Source organism: Chiloscyllium punctatum, chromosome 16, assembly GCF_047496795.1.
Source record: "Chiloscyllium punctatum isolate Juve2018m chromosome 16, sChiPun1.3, whole genome shotgun sequence".
Classification (NCBI taxonomy): domain Eukaryota; kingdom Metazoa; phylum Chordata; class Chondrichthyes; order Orectolobiformes; family Hemiscylliidae; genus Chiloscyllium; species Chiloscyllium punctatum.
In genome coordinates, this window is record NC_092754.1 from 12,192,989 (window position 1) to 12,217,945 (window position 24,957).

General features: G+C 39.5%; 1 protein-coding gene across 5 annotated transcripts in view; it reads right to left on the bottom strand.

The window, feature by feature from the left end:
* Positions 1-22,461, bottom strand: part of mmel1 (membrane metallo-endopeptidase-like 1) — a 63,052-nt gene extending 40,591 nt beyond the window's left edge. For 2 of the 5 annotated variants that reach the window (XM_072586235.1, XM_072586233.1), the window contains exons 1-9: positions 21,896-22,297; positions 21,635-21,798; positions 10,428-10,487; positions 9,493-9,654; positions 8,059-8,139; positions 5,948-6,043; positions 2,751-2,869; positions 1,246-1,311; positions 222-356 (exon numbers count right to left, since the gene is read on the bottom strand). In XM_072586235.1, the coding sequence (XP_072442336.1) occupies positions 222-356; positions 1,246-1,311; positions 2,751-2,869; positions 5,948-6,043; positions 8,059-8,139; positions 9,493-9,654; positions 10,428-10,487; positions 21,635-21,798; positions 21,896-21,921 (909 nt within the window). In that variant the 5' untranslated portion in view covers positions 21,922-22,297. Of the gene's footprint in view, positions 1-221; positions 357-1,245; positions 1,312-2,750; positions 2,870-5,947; positions 6,044-8,058; positions 8,140-9,391; positions 9,440-9,492; positions 9,655-10,427; positions 10,488-21,634; positions 21,799-21,895; positions 22,300-22,375 lie in introns of those variants that run through there. The other 3 variants (XM_072586234.1, XM_072586236.1, XM_072586237.1) reach the window with 3 other exon arrangements.
* Positions 22,462-24,957: the final 2,496 nt, after the last annotated feature.

A 24,957-nucleotide genomic window follows, 5' to 3' on the forward strand; every position in this document is an offset into this window, starting at 1 on the left:
GTACCAAAATGTTAGCTCTGGATTTTCTCCATAGATGCTGTCAGACCTTCTGAGTTTTTCCAGCAATTTCTGTTTTCATTCCTGTAGTTCTTTGTTTTATTATATGACCTAGCACCAAATGCTTAAGGAGGATGGCACCATTCTTCAGTGTGATTGTGTTTTGTACTTCTTGTTCATCATTCTATCTTCATGGAAAAGGTATAGAAATCTCAAGTACTTACATTTGCCAATTCAGTTTCAAACTCCAGGACTTTTGTCATTTCTTCTTCAACAAAAGTATCATTTTTTGTCACATTTCTGTCTTCCCTGATCATCTTAGCAATTATGATCATAATTTGCAAATGAGCTTCACGCACCTTAATAAAGAGGAACACCCACTAAATTCAGGGAGTGATTTATTTGACAGATACATGCATACAAGGTTTTACATTTGTACACCATTTTACTGAGGGGTACACTTTTGCCTTTCACACTTCCTAAGCAACTAAAATGCATCAATCTTTTATCCATTCTTGGGATAACTGAAACACTGCCAAGGCAGTATTTATTACACATCTATAGGTGCACTGACTACTTAAAGTCATCCACATAATATGGAACTTGAGTTACAAGTGGGACATTCAAGATAGCGTTCAAATGTTAGTGGATTGCATGAATTTTTATGACAATTTCATAGTTATGTTCTGGTGCCAGGATGAAAATTTGCAGATGTTTTGAATTCTGTTCACAACTTGGTAAAAAGGATTTTAACTTAGAATCTCTCTGTTATTAATCCAAAACTACAATCATTGGCTATTGTACCCAACTTATTAGGACATTGGGCACACGTCCAATATTCCGCCCCATATTAAAAGCTGAAGCCATAAATCAGATGTATTCCTGAGTTCCAGCATATGTTGCCAGCATAATTCTGTGCCAAAAAGCCTAGATATTAATGTTTACCTTTCTACACATGCTAACAAACTGAAGTGACTAAAGGTGAAGAAGAGTGTTTTCTTTGTTTAGCTTTATTATTTAGAAAACAAAAGTGCTGAGTTCCCATGCTAGATCTTCTTCAACCATCAGTTTGAGGAATCAGTTCAGTTTCAAACAATATTGTAAAATAACTGTGTAATCCCTTGAAATGAAACATGTTTAAAGGGAGGAAAAATAATAGTTGAAAATTCATAAAATGTGTGAAACTAGATAGTAGATTGCACCGGTAAGAATCCAAGCTACTTCTGTGCAGTCAGTCTCAGAGCTCACCATCTTGTAGTTTCCATTTCCAAAATAATAATCTCTGGAAGGCATCCCCAGACTGGGCTCATCAACCTGCAAGAGTTACAGGCAACACATTAAGCAAGAGGCTCATGCTGGTGTGAACTGATTTCTGCTTCTCTGGAATAACATCCAAGAAATTTGACACCAACAAGAACAAAGGATTCCACTCCTTCCAACATTGACTCATTGTTGGGCAGCACTATGTATGATCTAAAATATTCGCTGCAGCAATGTATAAAGGTTCCTTTGACAGCACTGGCTTAAAATCCACTACAATAGACAGGACAAAGCAGCCTTCTTGACTGGCATCCCATCTACCACCGCTAACCTTCATTTCCTCCATCACAGTGGCAGCAGTGCAATTTGCGACAAATCACTCAGGGTCCTTCAGCAGCACCTTCCAAACCTGCAAATGCTACCATCTAGAATGATAAGGAAAGCAAGCACGTGAGAACATCACCACCCACAAGCTCTGCTCCAAGTCACACAGCATCCAGACTAGGAATTGTATTGCTGCTCCTTCACTGCTGTTGGAATTTCCTTCCTAATGTGGGTGTACCAATGCCACATGGACTGCAGTGGTTTACCACTTTCTCAAGGACAGTCGGGGATGGGTAATAAATGCTGGTCCATATTTCTGTGTAAGAATAAAATCACTGATTCAAAGAGAAATGAATGGGTAGTTTCCTTGAAAATTGCAAGTCATTCTTCAGCCATTCATTTTATTGGCTGGACCTTTGTTGGGAATGCACTCCAGGCTCTCTGACAGATCATAATGACAATGAGTCAAGTTCCCAGATGGCAACATCAGAATATCTCAACATGAACCACTTGCGTACAACAGCAACCTGACTACATTTTGCACCAAAGGCAATTGGGGCGGGGGCAGGGGGTGCGGCAGTGTTAAATGCAGTTTGCAGATCACAATATAACCCCATGAGCAGTATATTCAGGTGATTCTGGCAAATTCCCTGTCCCCAACTCATCAGCAAATGTCCGTACATGATCTCCAACAAGCTAAAACACTTGGAAAAATTTTGCTAAAAGTGAGAAACTGTATTTTGATGTTAGATTCCTGGTGGCTAATATTCACCTGTTAGAAACACAAGGTCAAATCAGAAAAAAAACTCAGGTTGTATCAGATGGTTGAAATTCATATCTTCAAGAAATAATCAGGTTCAAAAATTTAAACAGACATTTGATGTTTCTACGAATGATTGATAAAGAGTATCAAGTGAATCAAGGATCAAACATTTGCATTGACAGTCACTCACAACACCTATCATTTACTGCCTCAGCATTATGACAGTGTAAAGAAAGGCTTTAAACGCTTTTCTAAAGTATTACATTCTCTTAAATCCTCAAGTACCTACATTTGTATACAGAGAATTCCTTACGTGCTAAAGTTACATAGATTACCTCCCATCTATGCAGCAAAAGTATATTCAACACCAATGGCTTAAAGCAGGAATTAATGATAACTTACTTACATGAATGATATGTCTACTCGAGTTCTTGCCATCAATCAAAACAAACATCCCCACAATAGATTTCTTATTGTAATAGATATTAAGATGTGGTAGGATGGTCTCCAAACTCCAATCAGGATCTGAAGAGACAGAGTGAAAGCAACATCTATACATTTAGTAGAAAACATTAACTCAAGACATCATACATGGTTAGCTCTACCTGAATCCACCTCATCCAATAAGCACAGAAAAAGTAATGTGCATCCGTCCCATGGTTTAGCAGCAATGGTATCTACTACAAACATGGTGTGTTCAGACAATAGAAATGCCATTCTGATGATATCTATGGCTAACAGCAACAGCAACCGATGTCCTGAACACCGTAAAATACTTCAAAGACGTTCACAGGAACATTATCAAACAACAGGACATTATTCAAAAAATTTGATGTCAAGATATTTAAAGACAATAATTACTGTAAACACTCAGCAGGTTAAGAGTTAACATTTCAGGCCAAGGTGATAGACTGAGGGAAGATATAAATGTTGTTTATTTTTCTAAATTATTCTTTGACAACATATGAACATTGCTGGCTGTATCAGCATTTTTTATCCAACCCTAATTGCCCATGAGTTTGGGTAATGTAGTTACACCTCCAGTGCTGTTAGGAAGTGAGTATAGGGTTTTGACCCAGCAACAGTGAAGGAATGGAGATATAGTTTCTTGTCAGAATGGTGCTTGGCTTGGAGGGAAACATTTCATCGAGTGGCATGAACCCAGTTGGGAGAGTGCACTGTCATCCTCTAGTTCCATTAGTTCACTGTTTACAACATATATTTAAATATTTTACCCAATTCCCAATGTGGCCAATGATGTATCTTATCTGTATATTAGTTTCAGAATATAAAAGAAAAGTAAACAACGACCAAGTTTATTTAATAAAGAATAGAATTATTGATTCATTATAACAGGTATGCTTAACTAAAATGCAAAGCTGATTAACAGTTTGAAACATGGAAGTATAACTATTAACTCTTCAAACTAATCTAATACAGCTATACATACTGCACAAATCAATTTTTAAAACAATATTTCAAATGTTGCTGTTCATTCATTACTTGATATCACTGTATGACAAATCAGAGACATTGGAGACATGGAGAAATATTTCAGAAGATAGCATAACACTAAATGAAGCGCTTAATTAATACTTTTTGTCAGTATTCACATTGGAAAAAGGCATGTTAGTAAGAATGTGGAGATACAGGCTACAAGATTAGATGGGATTGAGGTAGATAGGTCAGACCCCTGGGTCGGATGGAGTTTATCCAAGGATTCTCTGGGAAGCCAGGGAGGAAATTGCAGAGTCCTTGGCTTTGATCTTATGTCTTCATTGTTGACAGGAGTACTGCCAGAACACTGGAGGGTAGCAAATGTTGTTTTCTTGTTTAAGAAGGGGAGTCGGGACAACCCTGGTAATTATAGGCCAGTGAGCCTTACTTCAGTTGTGCGTAAGGTGTTGGAAAGGAATAATTTAATTAGGGATAGTCAACACGGTTTTGTGAATGGTAGGTTGTGCCTCACTAACCTTATTGAGTTCTTTGAGAAGTTGCCAAAACAGGTGGATGAAGGTAAAGCAGTTGATGTAGTGTATCTGGACTTCAGTAAGGCGTTTGATAAGATTCCACATGGTAGGCTATTGCACAAAATACGAAGTTTTGGGAATGAAGGTGATTTAGCCTTTTTCGTCGAATGGTGAAGGCTAACACAAGGGAACATAGCTTTAAATTGAGCGGTGATAGATTTAGGACAGATATTAGAGGTAGTTTCTTCACTCAGAGATTAGTAGGGACATGGAACAGGCTGCCTACAACAATAATAGACCTGCCGATGTTAAGGGCATTTAAATGGGCATTGGTCATACATATGGATAATAATGGTATGGTGTAGGTTAGATGGGCATCAGATTATTTTTACAGGTCAGTGCAACGTCAAGGGCCGAAAGGCCTGTACTGCGCTGTAATGTTCTATGCTCTATAACCTCTACAAGCACATTAAATTTGGCTACTTAGACAAGTGGCACAATGGAAATTGGAGAAAAATGATTACACAAAATTTGTCAAGAAATGTGGTGCTGGAAAAGCACGGCAGGTCAGGTAGCATCCAAGGAGCAGGAGAGTTGAAATTTTATGCATCGGCCCTTCATGAGGAATGGCCAAAACGCCAACTCTCCTGCTCCTCAGATGCTGCCTGCTGTGCTTTTTCAGCCCCATACTTTTAGACTCTGATTTCCAGCATCTGTCATCCTCACTTTCTCCCCAAAATTTGTGGCATATTAGCCGAGAGTAGATGAGAATCCTATTAAATCAATTTAGAACTAGCAACTCCCAACTTGTTTGTTCAGAAGTTGAGGAAGTGGCAGTGGCAATACGGATCAAAGTGAAGATTCCTCTAGGGAATAAAGCAATCACCCTGAGATAAAACATATGACCTTAATTCAATGTATCATCTGAAAGACCTGACCACTAACAATTAGCCCCAAAGAGACAGCCCTAAACAATATGCTCAAGTCTCTAGTACTCAAACTCACATTTTTTCTGAATCACAGGTGAAAGTATTACCACAGAGTCCAAACTAATGCACAAGGATGCATGGTGACGATAAATAATATGGCACTAATAGCATTGACAGAGGGAATGTGTCTCAACTGAGTGATCCGATGAAAGGACCAAATCTTTAAAGAATTTAAAACATATTCATTAATCAGTGCCTGTCAACCTAATCTCACACTCTCTCCCTGGCATCTGTGGACACGGCATCTGTGTATCCTTCTCCTTTTCCAGGAAATGTTGTGGAAATCCAGGTAGACCTGTGCCACATAGATGGCAGTTACTCAGTTTGTGTATTCGTAGGATGGATCTCACAAGTTGCGATCGAAATGCTAGTCAGGCATGGCATTGTATGACATCGTAATGGTCAGATGCATACATAGCACCTACGGAGAGAGCGTCAACTAGACAGAAGGGGACGAAGAATTTGGAGCTTGAGGTATGCATTTCTTTGCAAGGGTTACTTCCTTCGGAGAGAGCTGTTAAGTGCTTGTACGGTAATTGTAGAAATAGCTAATGCCAAACTCAAAACAGCTTCAGTTCTCAAAGTGTTTAAAAATAGGTTTAGAATTAACAACATTGGAGACTTGTTTGAAAACTGTTGCATACCTTTCGTGATATCCCAATCAGATGTGGTAACTGGCCATCCTCCAATTTCATCCAACAGATTTAGGAGTGGCTCAGAGTCCCTTTCCTCAAGTGAACCTGTGATAAAATTAAAAGCAAGACTTGTATTTATAGGTTGTCTTTTACAACTGTAGGCTGTTTAAAAGCACTTTACAACCAATTGAAGCACTTCTCATAGAATCATTGAATCCGTACAATGTGGAAGCAGGCCATTCAGTCCATTGAACCATTGATGCAGTTAATGTTATAGTATCTGAATTTAATCAGAAATAAGTGAAAAGAAGCTGACTGTTTCTTTCAATCACAATTTTCCCCTTTCAGATTAATTTTAAAGAATTGACACTTCCACTCTCATTTTATGCCATAGGGAACATAAAATTCACGAACTAATCTTAAAAAAAGTTGCAATCTCTTTTAAGAGACATAATCACTATATTGTTTCTGTGGTTTATATTCACATGACGCTGGTGGGTGTTAAAATTTAGTAGCTTGCACAAATTAATTTTTGTGCAGAAAGGGTCCCAGTGATTTCTGATGAATCAAACGTATTGTTGTTTTGGGAGTCCATTGCAATGTAACTGTGATAAAACATCAGTAATGAGTCCAATTTTTCACTTGAAGCCAATTACCTTTGTGTTTGCTGAAGTATTCAGCAAAACAAGAAATGACTGCATTCTAACACAGGTTTTCTATCTGTCTTGTAACTCCTTCAAGTTTAGAAAGAGTATTCCAAAACTCCTAATATACCTGAGGCAATGAGACACTTCTCCTTCTTTGTTTTAACATCCTTTAACATGGGATGTTGTTTGTCCCAGATGCTTTTCCTCGTCTAAACAGGCCTACTGAAGTCATACTCACCTGGGATAAAATTTTACTTTGGTGAGGGCACAAAATTGAATTGGTGACTTGTTATACACCCCATCAGAGATTTCTTTTACAGGGTATGTAGTGCCAATGGTGGGGGCATTTGTTTAGCACCTGTAATGATAAGATCATATTTGACTGCAAGCACCTTTTCAACACTGATTCGCAGCAGGCTTGCTGAGTCAACTTGTTTCCTTGTAAGCTTGCGCCAACCTCTTCAGCTCTGCCCCCATGCCTTTGAAATTAATCCTCAAAGATTAATTTGAAAACTCAGAAACAAGCTTAACTTCAATGTGTGTCTTTATCAAAGCAAGGTGCTGCAAGACACCTCAAAAAAGGAAAGTTCTGTGGGACAATATTAGGTACAAAGCAGGAATGGGAATAGAATTCAAGAAGAAGGTAAACCAGGGGCTGGAAATGTGGCTTTTGATGTGGGATGGGAATTAGTGACATGGAACTTGTGACCAATGTTAGAATGTGGAGATGTGCAGGCTAAAGGTTCTGACAAGGATGACAAGGACAAGGACAAGAAAGAGAAAGGGGTTGCCAGCAGAAGCTGAAAACGGAGACAGAGAGCTGGACCAAGCTGTAGAGATTTGTGACCGAGGTAGTGATGGAATTTGTGACCCAAGGTTGGGATTTAAAAATCAAAGGGCAGAGGTCAAACCAATGAAGATCAAGAACAGCTCCATATTGTCATACTAAAAGTCATCAAAAGAGCATGAGGTGCCCTGGGCTTTTCAAATAGAGATGTGGAGTTAAAAAAAGAGTTATGATATCCCTTTATAAAATCCCGATTTGAATTGAATTTTAAAAAAGAATTATTCTTTCCCAGATGTGGGCATTGCTGGTTAGGCTGGTATTTGATTCCCATCTCTAATTGCCCCTTGGGCAGATGACAGTGAGTAGCTGGAGGCCACATTGTTGCAGTATGACCCAGCTTGCTTATCTCACCATTCAATACACACATCTCAGCAGGAGCTATCAGCTCTCAAACGAGCAGTTGGAATTTTACTTGATCCTACTCTCCAGTTTCACCTCTGTCTGTAGCTGATCAATCTTAATGATCCCCTGTTACCTCTGTTGAACGCAGACAGTGAAGATTTGACTTTCCCACATCTGCGTGCTTATCTCCCCCTGACACAGAGCATTTAGTCATTAAACCACTGGAGGAAGTCCAGACATGAATATATATTTTAACCACGCAAATTACTTTAAATTGAACTCACTCTCATTTGTGCAGGATTTATACAGCTGTTTAGCTTTCTTAAAAGCTTCACGGTCTCCATCATCTGGCATCTCTAAAACACCTAAAAGCACAGATATGACAAGCAACAGCTGAGTTAAATATAACTTTTAATCAAAGGATCAAAATAATCTTTAAAAGCATGAGGTCTTTCTCTCTCTTCTCACAAATGAATACGAATTACTGAATAAAACCATCCTGTTTTGTGCTCCTGACATTTTTGGGTAAACGTTTGGTAGACTATTCCATGGAGTGTAATCACTGGGTCGCTCCTTGCATATCAACTGCCTCACACACCAGAATAAGGACATAGAATCCCAACAGTGTGGTTGCAGGCCATTTAGCCCATCAGGTCCACACTGACTCTCCAAAGAGCATCCCACCCAAACCCAACCCGTTATCCTATCCAGAAATCTTGCATTTCCCTGGCTAATCCCTGCACATCCCTGGACACTGTAGGCAATTTAGCATGGCCAGTCCTCCTCACCTGCACATCTTTGGAGGATATGAGAGGAAACTCATATGGAGCACCTGGAGAAAAACCACACAGACATGGGAAGAAAGTGCAAGCTCCACACAGCCAGTGACCCAAGGCTGGAATCAAACCTGGGTCTTTGCCACTGTGAGGCAGCAGTGATAACCTCTGAGCTACTGAGTTATGTGGAAATAATTACCAAGTACATCCATATTGAAGACAACATGCATAATAATCCATTGGGAATGTATTTTACAACTAAAAAATAATTTAGGTACAATAGAACAATTTTGCAGTTACTGTTTCCCTTACCTGCTCAGAATAATAAAGGCAAAATACTACAAATACTGAAACCACAGAGAATGTTGGAGAAACTCAGCAGGTCTGGCAGCATCTACGGAAAGAGAAACAAAAGGAATCCAAAAAGAAGCTGTTAGAATTGAACTGACCTCTTTTGTTGCACTTCTTTTGTCTGAGTTTGTTTACCAATGAAGTCTGCAAAAAGGTGTATACAAAAAGGAGTTACTAATCAGAACCTGAGAGTCCTCCACTGTTCAGGTTGTGTTAAAATAACTTTCTTTAGGTGCACACTCTCCACTTGCCCATCACTTTTTCCACATGCGATACAGTATCTGATCAACATCTCTACCACATTTGAAAGAAAATGAGGGCTGTAGATGTTGGGGAGTCAGAGTTGAAAAATGTGGCGCCCATTCCAGATGAAGGGCTTATGCCTGAATTGTCGACTTCTGCTCCTCAGATGCTGCCTGACCTGCTGTGCTTTTCCAGCACCACAATTTTCAACTCTATCACCACATTTGAAGGAAATTACATCACTTACTTGTAATGTCCAGCAACACAATGTCCCAGTACTTTTGTTTAATTTTATCTAAAAAAGACATAGGCAATTGAGTACCATCCTGATTAGTGTTGGAGTTTTACCTTTCAGAATGATGTTCAGTTTATCCCTTAGCATATCTATCGTACTGTATCCAGGTTTAGTCTCTGGTATAATATGCTGATTCAGCCAACCTCCACAGGCATACCTATAAAAGTCTTCACATGGTGAGACAGATGAATCCATATTCTGGATTATCCTTGCAGCTGAATTAAAAGAAAGGCAAGTATCATATCTTTTACTCAGTTCTCTGGGACTGTGCTTGTATTTGTATCCATGCTTGGACATGTATTTCAACATTATCAAAGATTCTAGTATGAAATTCTGGAATAAATCAGTTTCACTGGTTAGTGAGGCACCAACTATAAAGCATAAATTTAAAGTCTTCTAAAAACAGAATAAAGACAGAGATTTAAAAAAAATATTTTCACACAGGGGTTGTTAGGGCATGTGTGTCCTAAACAGAGAGTCCTTTAAAAATTCATTTAAAAATTATCCCAAAGCTGAAATGACAACAGTCTTTTCAAATCAACAGGATATACTGAGGCAGGACTACATTGGACTGTAAGGATGGCCATACATGGCTCCCTACTATTTTACCAGATCCTTAGCTTGCCTTCGGGAAGCTGGCAAAACTATGCTTTCAATGCATTATAATGGGCTGAATAGCCTCCTTTAATGCTGAAAGATTCAAAGAAATAATGGTTTTACTTAAGGACTATTATTTATCATTTACTTTTTCACCCTCTGCTTAATCTTCATGAGAAAGGTGTATAGCTCATCAACTTGTGCTTTGCATTTGCACCTAATTTCCACTAAAATCAATGACTGCAAGAAAATAAAACCCATAATTATTGTCTCGTTATCCACAATTTATTCCCATGAGGAACTAGCAGTACATAGAGCCAATAGCATTTACAGACAAGTACAAGTGACTTTGCTTATTCTTTATTTCATGGAATTTCCAAACCTCATTTACCTGCAGCCACACAGTCCGAGGTCATGCACACATTGTCCAAATTACTGGAGAACTGTTTGTCTGAGGACCAAAAACAGAAAAAGGCTTCAGTCAGAAACTCCATTCAGTTTTGCTTCACCGAAGGGCAAAAGATTATCAAGCAGGCTACAATGAATGGTTCTCCCTCCAGTATCATATTTAGCCTCTCTGAGAGAAAACAGAACTTTCCAGGGAGAACACTGGAATTTTTAAACGGCATAATTAAACCAGATTATCAGGTCATTCATCTCTTCATTCTCATGTGGCCTCACTGTGCAAAAGGTGACCATCATGTTCGTTTAATTCTCAAAAGTGACTTGACTGCAAAAATTATTTCATGAAGCAAATTAATTTGGATGTCCTGAGGCTGTATGAATGCAATTTATTTCTTCCTCTTGCTTATTCCTTCCCTGAACTCCCTTCTGTGGTCATTCTGAGTTTCAAAAGCGTCATCCCACATATTTTTCAATTTAACCTTTCTGCTAAAATCAAAAACAGTGCATCATCGACTGGTCCAGCTCATTTTAAATTTTGCCTGAATTCAAAGCTGTTGAACACATTAGCTTCTACAGTTTTCTCTTCTTTCTAAAACCTGACAGGCTTCCAAAACTCTGGCAGAGCTCACTTTAACCTGAACCTAATAGGAAACTAACCCAATCGGCCTCTGTTTTAAACTAGGCCGACTTTAAATTCCATTTATGCCAATCATGAATAAAATTTAGCCATTAAAATGATTATTCCAGCTTGGTCTGAACCCACTTCAGTCACCTACATTCCACAATCTTTCTTAATCTTCTCACCTTTGGTGTTGTTCTACACTTATGAACATTAAACTTTCAACTTGACTTTACAATGAGAAATGCTGTCAGAGACATACACATCATTAAAAGATATTCAGATAGTATTCAACAGACATATTACAGTGTGGGAGAGAGGGACAGAAAAGGTACTACTTTCTAAATTGAATGTAGGTTATGTGTTAAAACAGATTGAAGCAAAACATAATTGTTCGCAAAATGGCCTTCTGTGTTGACTGGCTGACAGGGAATTTAGAAATGTGTTTGGTAAAATTGTTTTTGTTCAGTGGGCACACAGCCCACAGAGTTGAGTATAAACAATATTTCATCCAACACTTTAAGAGAGTTTGAGTGCAAGAAAAATTGATAAACACCTTCTCAACTCTGAGCAACATTCAAGGATTTTCACATCCAATTTGCTTTGTGAAGCATCGTCCTGCTTGTTATACAAATAAATGGAACAATCAATTTTAATGTGGCAAGATTGGACAACCAGCAAATGAGCAGCTAGTTATGACAATATTTCACTGAGCAAACCAAAGACCCCTAGCTTTTCTTGGAACAGTACCATGGATTTTCTTTTTAAATTCAGTTGAACCATCATAAATACATGGGACCCTGAATTAATCTATCATCTCAAAAACATTACCTTTGGCAAGACTTTCTCAGCACTGTACTGCCATACATCAGGGTGAGGTGAATGCACAAGATATTAAGAACAAGAAAGACTTCAGCTGTTAGTCGTCTGCTATTTTTAATCAGACATTTACAGACAGCGCTCTCCAGATGTTATATGCAACTAGTAGAGTCCTACAGTCAGAATCGACAATGCAACTTTCATTAAATTGTTACTGCTAAGCAAATGCAGAGTCGAAAATGGTGGCGCTGGAAAAGCACAGCAGGTTGGGCAGCAACCAAGGAGCAGGACAGTTGACCTTTCAGGCATAAGCCCTTCATCAGGAAATATGTGCATTAGAGATAAAATTTCAAATGTTATATTTCTTATATACTCTGCTTTTACAGTATCAATATAGTGTGAATTCTCTCTTCCACACATCATGGTCTTCAATATATATAGTTATGTTTCCTTAGCACCAAACTGGATTTGTTCTGGTGCTTATGTCTTGAGGGTTAACTAATTGGTGACCAGTGAATGAGAACATTGTGCGTTCTGGTCTCAAACTGTAGACATCATTTATATTGATACTTCAGTGCAGTAGTAAGGTTGTACTATTGGTGAAGCCCTCTGAGCAACTCACAATTGGCCAATCACATGTGCCAAATCATCAAGCTGAAACATTTTATTGGCCATAGTACATATGCAAGTCAAAGGAGACAACTGATGCAATTCATTTGATGCAAAGCTGCAAATTATCGTTGGAGTAAATTTTCAACTTATGATCACTTATAAAAGTGGAGTTGTGGATCATTACAGAAACTACAAGACCATTATTTTCACTGATTTCCCAGGTACAAATAAAAAATCTATCTCATTGCTTCACTGCGTTTAGCAAATACAAAAGATTTATCAAATCCTTTTAGATACATGATCAACCATTAATTGTATAGTTGTCAGGTTTAAACCATCTATAAAAAGAACAAAAAAGTCCAAATTAAGCACCAGAATTAAGGAAAGGAAATTTAAATATCTTTAGAATTCAATGTCAAAAATGTCTGGTCATGAAATATTGGCAACAAGATCCCATAAACACTAAAGTTATTTGTCAACAAGATCACACAACAGTGTGAATATGTGATATCCAACTTACATCAGTTTAACTGAGTTGCCATCAGCCAATAAAATGGTCTCCATCTTGCCTGTTCATTTAGTTTAACTTACTCCAGCAAGATTTTCAATAATGACTTCTGTGTTCAATGACACTTAAAATCCTGCACTCTGCAGTGAATAGAAGTGCTGACTTCTCACCCATTGGCAGTGTTTGATAACTTGTCAGTATACACTGATTAATGTTACTGTTTTATCTGTTAAAATAAGCAGAGATTGCCCTTGTGTGGCAACAAAGTGTGGTTAGAGTTCATAACCTTTCCTTTTCTACAAATTCTAACAATTTAATTCATCCACCTTTCTGCTGTACTCACTTATTTTCCCTTTTTAGCATATTAACCATCCACCTCCTAACTCACAGACCTTTATGGTTGTTCATTTGATTATTCACCTCTGCAATCACATGTCTACTCATTTTTGTACATCTTCCGTGAAGACCTTGCTCTTTGCATATGCTTATTCTCACGCAAACTCGAGCAGGTATTTATTGAGCTTGTCCTCTTGTTCATGTACTCTTGATTCCTGAAGAAGGGCTGATGCCCGAAACGTCGATTCTCCTGCTCCTTGGATGCTGCCTGACCTGCTGCGCTTTTCCAGCAACACATTTTCAACTCTGATCTCCAGCATCTGCAGTCCTCTCTTGCTCATGTATTTCCTCACCTACCCGTGAAGTGACATTCTCATCCATTCATCAACACAGATGCTCCAATAAACAAATGCTCCAAAAAATAAATTCTTCTACATTTCTCAAATGGCCAAGTAAAATTGATAGGGCCGTGATCTTGAAAAAAAAGTCATTTTTTAATCTAATTGATTATTCTGCTTGATGTACAGATAATTATTTATTGTAATCAATTTTCAATTTGGCAACTCACTTCCTGACACCCCAAAGGTAATTTACAACTGACAGGACACAAGTCAGAAGTGTGATGTAATACTCTCCATTTTCTAAAATGAGTGCATTTCCATCAACATCAACACTCAAGGGGCTTGACACCATCCAGGACAAAATGTGATGCTGGAAAAACACAGCAGGCCAGGCAGCATCCGAGAAGCAGGAGCATCGACGTTTCGGGCATAAGCCCTTCTTCAGGAATGAGGTTTATTGTGGCTAGGAAAAACACGTTTGTTCAGTGTATGAATTCTTCTGAGGATGAAGAACAGCAAAGGTCCTTTGCAGGTCTGGAAGAGTGTTGTCCTGATTTTTTATGGCTAGGAAAAAATATCTGCATCTGCAGTCCTCACTTTCTCCTACCATCCAGGACAAAACAACATACAAATATGGTGCTTAGTCAAAAATGCTTATGTTGCAGTAAAAGTTTTAAAACATTAAATCTTGTCATGCCATCCTTCCAGATGTTTTAACTGGAAATTCAAATTTATTTTTAAACATTATTTTTAAACAATCTCAACAGACATTGTAACACTGAATTTATTGTCATAATCTCAGAACAAGGCTTTTCACTATTATTTCTCATGACATCAAGAATATGGTATGTCAAGTCTATATTTCCTATTTTCTATTTCCAGGACAGAAATTGTGAGGACGTATACTCGTACTTACAGTAATTAAAAGTTTATGTTGTTGTCATGGTGATGTGAAAACCATCTTACTGTTCCCCCCACCCGACTCCGAATCACCCCAAATTCTTTGAGGCACTATTCTCTTGGCTTTATCCTACTTCATATTGGAACTCTCCAGTCCATCTCCCACTGCAATCACACAGCCCTGTTCCCCATTGTTTCTCCATCAAATCAAATTCCTTCTCTGACCTCCTAAGTCATATGAGCAGAAATTCCTGTTTACATCTGAATCTTAATCTCTCAAAAAAGCTGGGAAGAATCAGGTATGAATGAGCGAGGACTGCAAACTGGAAACCAGTTACCTAGGCACTAAACCTCAAACTCTAACTGACTGAAACTTCACAAATAAATATTCATGAGGGAACACAGAAGAAATACACTCCGCTGCTCAAAACAGATGCTGTCACCGAACTGCAAGAACAATTATTCGGGATTAGAGTGGTGCTGGAAAAGCGCAGCAGTTCAAGCAGCATCCGAAGAGCAGGAAAATCAACATTTCGGGCGAAACATTGATTTTCCAGTTCCTTGTATGCTGCCTGAACTGCTGTGCTTTTCCAGCACCACTCTAATCCAGAATATGGTTTCCAGCATCTGCAGTCAATATTTTTACCCTGCAAGAACAATTATAATGTCCTCAAGACAATCACATTCAGACACTTTTTGAAAGCTGCCTCTTGCTTTGTCAATAAGTGAGATGATGATATGTTTGTGATACATTGAACTGCTTGTGTTTCCTTACAATTTTCTTCCCATCTCTTCTGAATTATATCAGAATGTAGAGCCATGGTATTGGGAGCCCCACTGCCTTGTTTAAGTAGCCATGTTTTATCAGATTGTCAACTATGCTAACACATTTGAACATTGACAGCGAATGTCATCCTTACTCAATCCCCACGTATCAAACTGCATAGCACCAATCCTAGTCAACATGCACATAGGAACAGGAGTAGGGCAATTAGTCCATTGAATTTGTTCTGGCATGGCAGAGCTGTGCCTCAATTTCATTTATTTCCTCGGATCCATACTCTTACCCGACCAAATTAAAACAAAACTTAATTTAATTCTCATCCAGCCACACCTCTATCTTAACTGCAGACACACCACTTTCAACTCGATTCACTATTGCCCAAGTGACAGTGAGAAGTCAAACTTGGCACTATCCAGGTCTATTTGACTCAGCACCAAAACATCTGCGAGTTGAAAAAAAACCACAGTTCTGGAGAAAGATAATGTCCCTTTAAGACAGATGATTACAAACAATCAATGATATATTAGCCTCCAGAGTTTGGAATTGTTTATGTATTTAGTGGGATATTTTTCCTTGCTCCCTTGAAAGGGGGATTTGCAAAGTATTTGCAAGCTACAAGTTTGAGGCTGCCCACTGCAATTCTATTGGAATGAATTTCACACTTTATGAAATATCTTTTAATTCTTAAACTTATTGTGGCAACACATAGCTCTAGAAAATGCAGCAATCAAGAATTACTATTTAAAATCAGGTAATTATGCTACAAATTACTGAGATAAATAGACACTAATTTAAGTTTTCCCTGTGGCTTGCAGGAAAATGCTATTCTTCAGAGCAAGAATAAAAACAGATGAATGCAAATGTAAGATTTTCTTGAAGACGTTTTAAACAAACACCCCTTTAGATATCATGTTGCTGTGCATAAAAATTCCAGCAGAAAAAGTCTGTCAATCACTCTTTTGCAATGGTAACATTTCTCCTGAGACAGTGTGGGAGTGAGTGCCCTATTAGCCAGGTTCTCTCTCTCCCTTTTGCACTCCTCTATGATAAGTTTGCAGTTCTGTAGTAAAATTATACCTGGTTATTAGTTGCAACTATTTGTTCTCCTAAAAGTGCATCAAATTCATGACGGAGCACAGGATATTTTGTACATCAGAAACAAATGGAAGTAAACAGCACAATACAGAGATACTGTTCCAATATAAGTTATACCTGTCTATATAAAGTCATGCATGGTATAAAGCTTGCATCTTAAGGAATGTGCCTTACAAAGTGCTCTTAAATTAATTGTAGAACCTTGTGGTGCAATTTCACCTTAAGTTGCAGTGTTAAATGAGATAAACTAAATACATTGTTACCCATTCTTGAAATGTGGGCATTGCTAGCTGGGTCAGCATTTCTTACTGATCATTAATTGCTCTGCAGAAGGTGGTGGTGAGTTGCCTCTTGAACTGCTGGAGTTCATCTGCTGTGGGGTGACCCAAAATGCCATTAGGGAGGGAATGCCAGGATTTCCAAGACAGGAGGGTAGGTGGCTTGGAGGGGAACTTACAAGTGGTGATGTTCCCTGTATCTGCTGCTCTTGTCCTTCTAGATAGTAGCTTTCATGGGTTTGGAAGATGCTGTCTAAGGAATCGTGGTGAATTTCTGCAGTACATCTTAGAGATGTCCATAGTATTTAATTTGACAGATATTGTGTTGGAATGGTGTATTTAAGTACTATGCTCTGCTATAGAGTCTTAGGGTATGGGGTTGGATTTAACACTTTCCCCAAATTCATGACATTCTTTTTAACACAGATGCAGACTAATTACTGGACGAAGATTTACCTGAGCGATCTCATGGCTTATTAACTCCATGCCTCAGAATTACATCAGTGAAAATGCTTTGGGAAAGTCAGAGGTGGGGAGATTTAACTCTTCGATGACATCAAGTCAGGAAGTCAATATTTCCTACAGCAAATACAGTTGTTATTGTAATCTAGTCCTTATCATTTGAAGTGACTGTTCACTAAAAGTTTGAATTAACCTGAGTCATAACATAGCAATTTCGAAAGTTATGGTTGAAAGATTAATTTGTAAGATAAACTGAATTAATCAACTTTGAATTCAGGTTGAATTATGTAAACTGAAGAGATTTATATCATTTGCAGATCCCAAAAACAGATAATACGCAATTACTAGACTGCTGCTAGCATTAGTACCATGACTAACATTTGTACACGCACATATATAAAATGTTAATTCACATTAAGTCAGAGTAAAATATTTATTACATGGAATCACTGAAGTAGATTTTAACTTCATGCAAACTTCATCCAAACTCCTGGGGAATATACTGTCTCAATAGTCCTGACTTAAAGAATGATATTCCTCTGTTTTCCACTTTTTCTTTTCTAAAAATATAACTAAATGATAATTAACATGACTAAATTAAACAGTGACACACATAAGCTGACTAACACTTTAATTTGCACTTATGCCCTTACTATTGCTACTGTTATGATTTACACGATCACTTTTCACTCATGTGGCCAATGTCCCTAATACTACTCTGAGATGACAAGTCACAGTTTTAAACAAAGATGTACAACAGTTTCAATAGAAGTGTCAAAATAATTACAGTTTCTTTATGTCAAAAATAGCATCTTAATATCCAACACAATTGGGGCAGCATGGTGGCTCAGTGGTTAGCACTGCTGCCTCACAGCACAGGGTTCTATTCTAGCCTCTGGCGACTGTCTGTGTGGAGTTTGCACATTCTCCCCATGTCTGCATGGATTTCCTCCGGGTGCTCCGGTTTCCTCCCACAATCCAAAGATATGCACGTTAGGTGAATTGCCACGCTAAATTGCCCACAGAGTTAGGTGCATTAGTCAAAGGGAAATGGGTCTGGGTGGGCTACTCTTCAGAGGGTCAGTGTGGTCGTGTTGGGCTGAAGGGCCTGTTTCCACACTGTAAGGAATCTAACCTAATCTAATTTGTAATGTGCATTGGCAAAACGTTACAAATGGGACATTTTTATCTGCCCCCAGAAAACCTAGATTTCAAATTATAAATTTCAGCTAAACTGGAAGAAACTGTCTCCGAGGTACATCTTAGATTAGTCCACACCACCCCGCCGAAGCGCAACCCACCCATACCCCTACATCTACCCCTTACCTAATACTACGGGCAATTTAGCATGGCCAATTCACCTGACCTGCACATCTTTGGACTGTGGGAGGAAACTGGAGCACCCAGAGGAAACCCACGCAGACACGGGTAGAATGTGCAAACTCCACACAGTCAGTCGCCTGAGGCGGGAATTGAACCCGGGTCTCTAGCGCTGTGAGGCAGTAGTGCTAACCACTGTGCCACCGTGCCACCCACTATCTTTGTGGGTGTAAGACAGGACTGGCAGAATCAAGTTTTAATGTCAGTTCTCTTGGAGCTCTCAATCCAGTGACAACAGTTTCAAAATATTCGCACACAATTGCAGCAGTTAAAAATCACACAACACCAGGTTATAGTCCAACAGGTTTAATTGGAAGCACTAGCTTTCGGAGCTCTGCTCCTGCATCAGGTGAAGGAGTGACACTCCGAAAGCTAGTGTGCTTCCAATTAAACCTGTTGGACTATAACCTGGTGTTGTGTGATTTTTAACTTTGTACACCCCAGTTCAACACCGGCATCTCTAAATCACAATTACAGCAGTGTACATGATCTACAAGATGCATTGCAGACATTCACTAAAAATTCTTAGTTCCTTTCCAACCCACAACTGCTACTATCTAGAAGGACAAGAGTGGGAGATATATGGGTAGATTACCACCTGCAAATTTCCTTTCAAGCCACTTACTATCCTGACTTGGAAGTATATACAGCTCCTTCAGTGTTGCTGAGTCAAAATTCTGCAACTCCCTCCCTAACCGCAGTGTGAGTCTACCTACAGCACTTGGTGCGCACATCACTTGAATTAATAACAAAAATCAGTTGGATTCCAATGTTATAGGAATCCTATAATTTTTCACAAAATTGCAGTTTACTGCATGAGGCCAGAAAGTCTGATTCTGTGGCTACCTCCTAGCCTTTGATGCAGGCCACATTTATATCTCTGTTCTGACTGCAGATTCTCTGCTTTTGCACTGATGTACACACAAACATAAATTATGATGATCTCGAAGCAGTGATGTAACTAACTCTTGGAATAGTTTGGCCATGGAGATCATTCCAGGGTATTCTAGTCAGGGCTTCTACTTTTGCCATTTTCTCCCCTCTCTTGTCAGCAGTGAGTTAAAATGGATTATGGTACCACAGATTCCTCTGGTACCCCTAGTACCTTACTCATGTGACTCCTTCATATAAGAAAATAAAGACTTGCATTTATACAGCATCTTTCACAACCTCAAAATAACCCAGAGCATTGTGCAATCAGTTGCCTAGAGCTTTCCAGTTACTGGATTAGTGGTGCTGGAAGAGCACAGCAGTTCAGGCAGCATCCGATGAGCAGCGAAATCGACGTTTCGGGCAAAAGCTCTTCATCAGGAATAAATTTCGCTGCTCGTTGGATGCTGCCTGAACTGCTGTGCTCTTCCAGCACCACTAATCCAGTATTTGGTTTTCAGTATCTGCAGTCATTGTTTTTACCTTAGAGCTTTCCAGTGGCTGTGCAGAGCTACCCAGTGGTGCAATTGGTCAGGATGCAGAATCATCCAATATCAAATGGTAGAGCAGACTAGATGGGCTGAATGGCTTAATTGTGTTTCTATATCTTGTGGTCTAAATGCTTCTGAAATGTAGGAATTGTGGTAATGTAGGGAATTAGAGCACCAATTTGCAAATGACAAGTGTTCAGACACAATAATGACCAAGATGGCTATCCTGCTCTTTGAATTAGTGCAATGGGATCATTTGCATTTTGCAAAGTCAGCAGCTGGGGCCTCAAATTGATAGATCAGAAAGACGGCATCTCTGACAGTACAAACCCCTCTCAATCGTACTACTGTGCAGCATCTGCCAAGATTTTTTTTTGCTGGAAAAAACAACCTTTTAAATGAGAGGTAAAAATGATATCTAGGAACACCACACTCTTGATCAATGGATATTGCATACATGCACACTTTAGAGCAAGGGCCATTTACATCATTGGTGTTCTGCACACTAGTCTTGAAAGCTAATCTCGAGAGCCAATCCAATTAAAGTCAATCCCCAAATCTGACTCCAAGTTCATCTCACACAGACACAACTCCCCTTTGAAGCGGTTTGGTGAACCATTTGGTTATATCAAAGAACTTTTACAGACGCACCACAGAAAGCATTCTATCTGGATGCATCACGGCTTGGTATGTGCTCTGCCCCAGGTTCGTAAGAAACTACAATAGAGTTGTGAACATAGCCCAGTCCATCACACAAACCAAACTTCCATCCATTGACTCCATCTATACTTCTCACTGACTAAAGGCAGCCAACATCATCAAACACCCTTTCCATCCTAGTTATAATCTTTGCCGTCAGGCAGAAGATACAAAAGCTTAAACATGCCAACAGGCTTAAGAACAGCTTCTTCCCCACTGTTATTAGACTGCTGAGTGGACCTAGGGAAAAGTGAGGACTGCAGATGATATAGATCAGAGTCAAAAAGCCTGGCACTGGAAAAACACAGCAGGTCAGGCCGCATCCGAGGAGCAGGAGAGTCGACGTTTCAGGCATAAGCCCTTCATCAGGAATGTTCAACATTCTTGATGAAGGGCTTATGCCTGAAACGTCGATTCTCCTGCTGCTGGGATGCTGCCTGATCTGCTGTGCTGTTCCAGCCCCACACTTTTTGATTCTGAATGGACCTCTCAAATTTAAAATGAAACATTGATCTTGCTTTCTGCGCGCCTTCTTTGCAGCCGTAAGCTTGTATTCCTTGCTCTGCTCGATCACCCTCTGATATAAATATGGTATGATCTGCTGGTACCGCACGCAAGACAAAACTTTTCGTACATGTGACAATAATAAAGTTGCAGCAGTTCAAGACGGTGTACTTTCAGAGAAGCTAGAGTTGGGCAGTTGCTAACCTCGCCCTCACATTTAAGTTTCCTGATGAAGGGCTTTTGCCCGAGACGTCGATTTTCCTGTTCCTCGGATGCTGCCTGACCTGCTGTGCTTTTCCAGCACCACTCTGATCTAAACTCTGGTTTCCAGCTTCTGCAGTCCTCACTTTTGCTCAGTTTCAAGGCTGCCCTTATCATCTGACCTACCAGGGTTAGCCCTTTGGGAGCAGGGAGGTCCCCCCTGGGCCAACTTACCTCTATGGCTGGTGTACAATACAATCAGCGCCACCACTGCGCATGTCATGATAAGGAGCAGCACCGTTAGTGTAATCTCAACGAAATTCCAACTTTTCTTGGCTGACTTTGTCGACTTCTCCACGATGTCCATCTGGCTTTCGGACTTTCCCATTATAGTGACTCTGGAGAAGAAAAGATATTGAGTGCTGTTACTGAAACGCACCGAATTGTCAGCGAACAAGGTGAAAAACGCGGGCGAACGAAGATAAAGCACTTTACGTCTGCACTTTCGCCTGATCTTCCATCTCCCCTTCCTTCGGGGAGATAATTCACCCCCTCCTCAAATTTCCTATCGACCTGGGGTGGGCAGGTTCCTTAAAGCAGTGGATTGAATCGCTGAACCGTGGATGGTGGGGGTGGGAATTGCAAACAAGGGTGTAAATGCTGAGTTCTCTTTAAAAAAAAAACGGGAGCAGGGGAATGTAACAGGCTAACTTTGCTCGGGAATCAGACTAGCCGAGTGACGGAAAATCCCGCGAAGGATTCATTTCAGGCATCATCCCTGTTAAAAAAGAGAGAGAGAAGGGAGGGCGGGAGCTGGGAGTGGATTCACCAGGAGTCAGTTTCTGCGTGGATTCTTGGCTTGATGGGTCGGTCCTAAGTTTATCTACGCCCAGCCACTGGGTTACAGACAACACAGATTCGGGGGGGTGTACAATAAATGAAACAAAATAAAACCATCCCCAGTCCTGAACACACTTATCAGTTTCAGTCCCGTTTCACTCATTCAGTTTCTTGAAACTATGTACTCGCAGAGAGATCACTATAATACAGTTTCAGGAACTTCTCATAGAGCAAATGAACAGGCCATCAAACTACAGCAAGGATTGGGGGGGGGGGGGGGGGGGGTGGAGGTGATGATGTTTAAAATAAAACAACGGGACAGCTTTGAATAATGCTCAAAAAGCCCCGGCTCTGTTGCCTTTGGAGCTCAGTTGTGACATGTAGCGTGGATTGAAACCTTGAATCAGGTGAAAGTAAATGGGCTTTCACCCTCTTGTTCAGATTATGGTCGGAGGAATTTGACAAGAAGCGGCCCACATCATGGTAACCCAATGCTATTGTCAGTAAATGTGCTGTGAGGATCTCTCAGAGTCATATCACAACCGTGGCTGACACCGAACAAAAATTAATAGTGAAATGTGAACATTTGTTTTATGTCACTGTCCTTTTTTCTGCCTGGATATCATTTATCAGAATAACTACATTCGTGTATGTGCTTTAACACATTATGGCAGCAAACAAGGCTAATGTGATAAGGAAGATCTCCCTCAACGTGGATGTACAGGTAGTACTTTACCATTTCCTCAGTTGTCCAAAAATAAACCACTTTTGATGTAGAGGTATTTATGTGAAGCAGCTAAAAGTAGAGACCAATTTGTACAACAGTAAGATTTTACAAACAGCATGGTGGTTATGTGATCTGGTTTTGCAATGCTGGAATAATTCAGTCAAAACTACCATGGAACCTCAGGAATGCAAAATGAAAATATGACATCAGTAAAGGTACTGATGGAAATACTGAACTACTGTGAAAAGAAGACTATCTGGATCATTCATATAATTTAGAGGAGGAAATCTGCTTTCCTCATCTGCTCTGGTCTAAGTATCACTCAGAACCACCCCAGTGTGAATGATTCCTAACTGCCTTATGAAGTGTCCTAGAAATTATTGGGTTGTACTCAGGAAAGTGGCTTACAATTACCTTCTTGAAGGCAGTAAAGATTAATCTTACAGTAACACTCCATCCTGTGAGTGAATTAGCTTTTTGCTGGGGCTGGTTGACTATTGACCTACATATAATGGGAACTCCCTCCTTCTCTTCAAATGGTGCCATATTTTTAACACCCAATTGGGCCAGTAGATTGACCTTTGGTTGAACAATTCTTCTCAATGATGACACCTCTGACAATATAGCACTCAACTAAAAGATCAACACAGATTATGTGTTTATTTCTTGGAGTGTAATTTAACCAACTTCCACAATTGAATTGAGCTCAATTTACAGTAATTTTCTACCCCTGTCCAAAAGATACTCAGTTTCACACTCCATAAGTGATAACTATTGCTAGTTCCTAATCCACTTAATGACTTTTCAAAGGCTAGACAGGCAGTGTCAGTGGATTATTTGATTGATATGAGTACCACAGATGGGAGTAATACTTAAAATCTATGTTATTATGAAGTTGTGTTACATCAATCATTACCCGTTAAATTGATTGGTTGTCTACATATATTTAATTTCTTAAACTATCGAGTAGACATTGTGAACATTTAAATGGATGCAAGATCTTTTTATAACTTCAAGCTTGTCCAGTTTCTGAAAGTCCAAAGTGGATCAAAGGGACATAACTTAGATGACTCTGGAGAAGTTTCACATTTACCAAAATCAAAGGTTACTCCAAAAAGGTGATATTGACTCAATACCCGTCAGATATGGGGTAAATAAAACTCCACTGACACTTTGGTTATAAAAGGTTGCAAACCCATCTTCTCAAAGAACAAAAAGATTTGGCCCAAGGTGGGGAAAACACTACTACTTGTTGAGATTACCATGCTACCTTATTTGGGACCATGGCTTTGAAGTTTTGAAAGCCAGTCATCTGACAGCAGCCATCCTGGGAATTATTATTAAATTTTGATAGTTATTATTATAAGATCCCAGGATCTTATTAGAGGATCACCTCATGGGCTTGACCAAAACAGTCATTAACAGGTCTAGGCAGTGGGTTGTGGAGTGGGTAATACAATCAGCCCCTCTTCCATGGCTACATCCACCCTGGGGAGTCCATCATGATGGAGTATGTGGTATTCACCAGCACAAGAGAGGCTTTTAGCATTGGTGGTCATCATGGTGGCTGGGTTTCATGATCACTGCTGATATGTACTTTAAGTTTGATACATTTCTGCTGTAATTTTCTGTCAATGGTTTTTGATTTTTGTTCCTGTGCCCTACTGGAGACTGTCTAAGCTGTATTTTTGAAATGGTACAAAAGGCAGGGCTGGTTGTTCTCTCACTAGAAGGTTCCTTCAGTTTAACAGCTAAACCTTGAACCCTATGAGTGGAAATGTGAACTGTGTTTAAACCCCTGCAGGCAGACAGAGAATTCTACCAAGAGTCAGCTTTTCTACAGCAATTTCTCCACAAGAAAAGGTGACATTCCAGTTATATTTTGAACCATCTCAGTTGGGAATCAAGTGCCTGCGGACAGACCAAACGACCAGCCAGAAACTGTGAAACTAGGTTAAAATATGTTTCTGTTCGAGAATGGTCGTCTTGA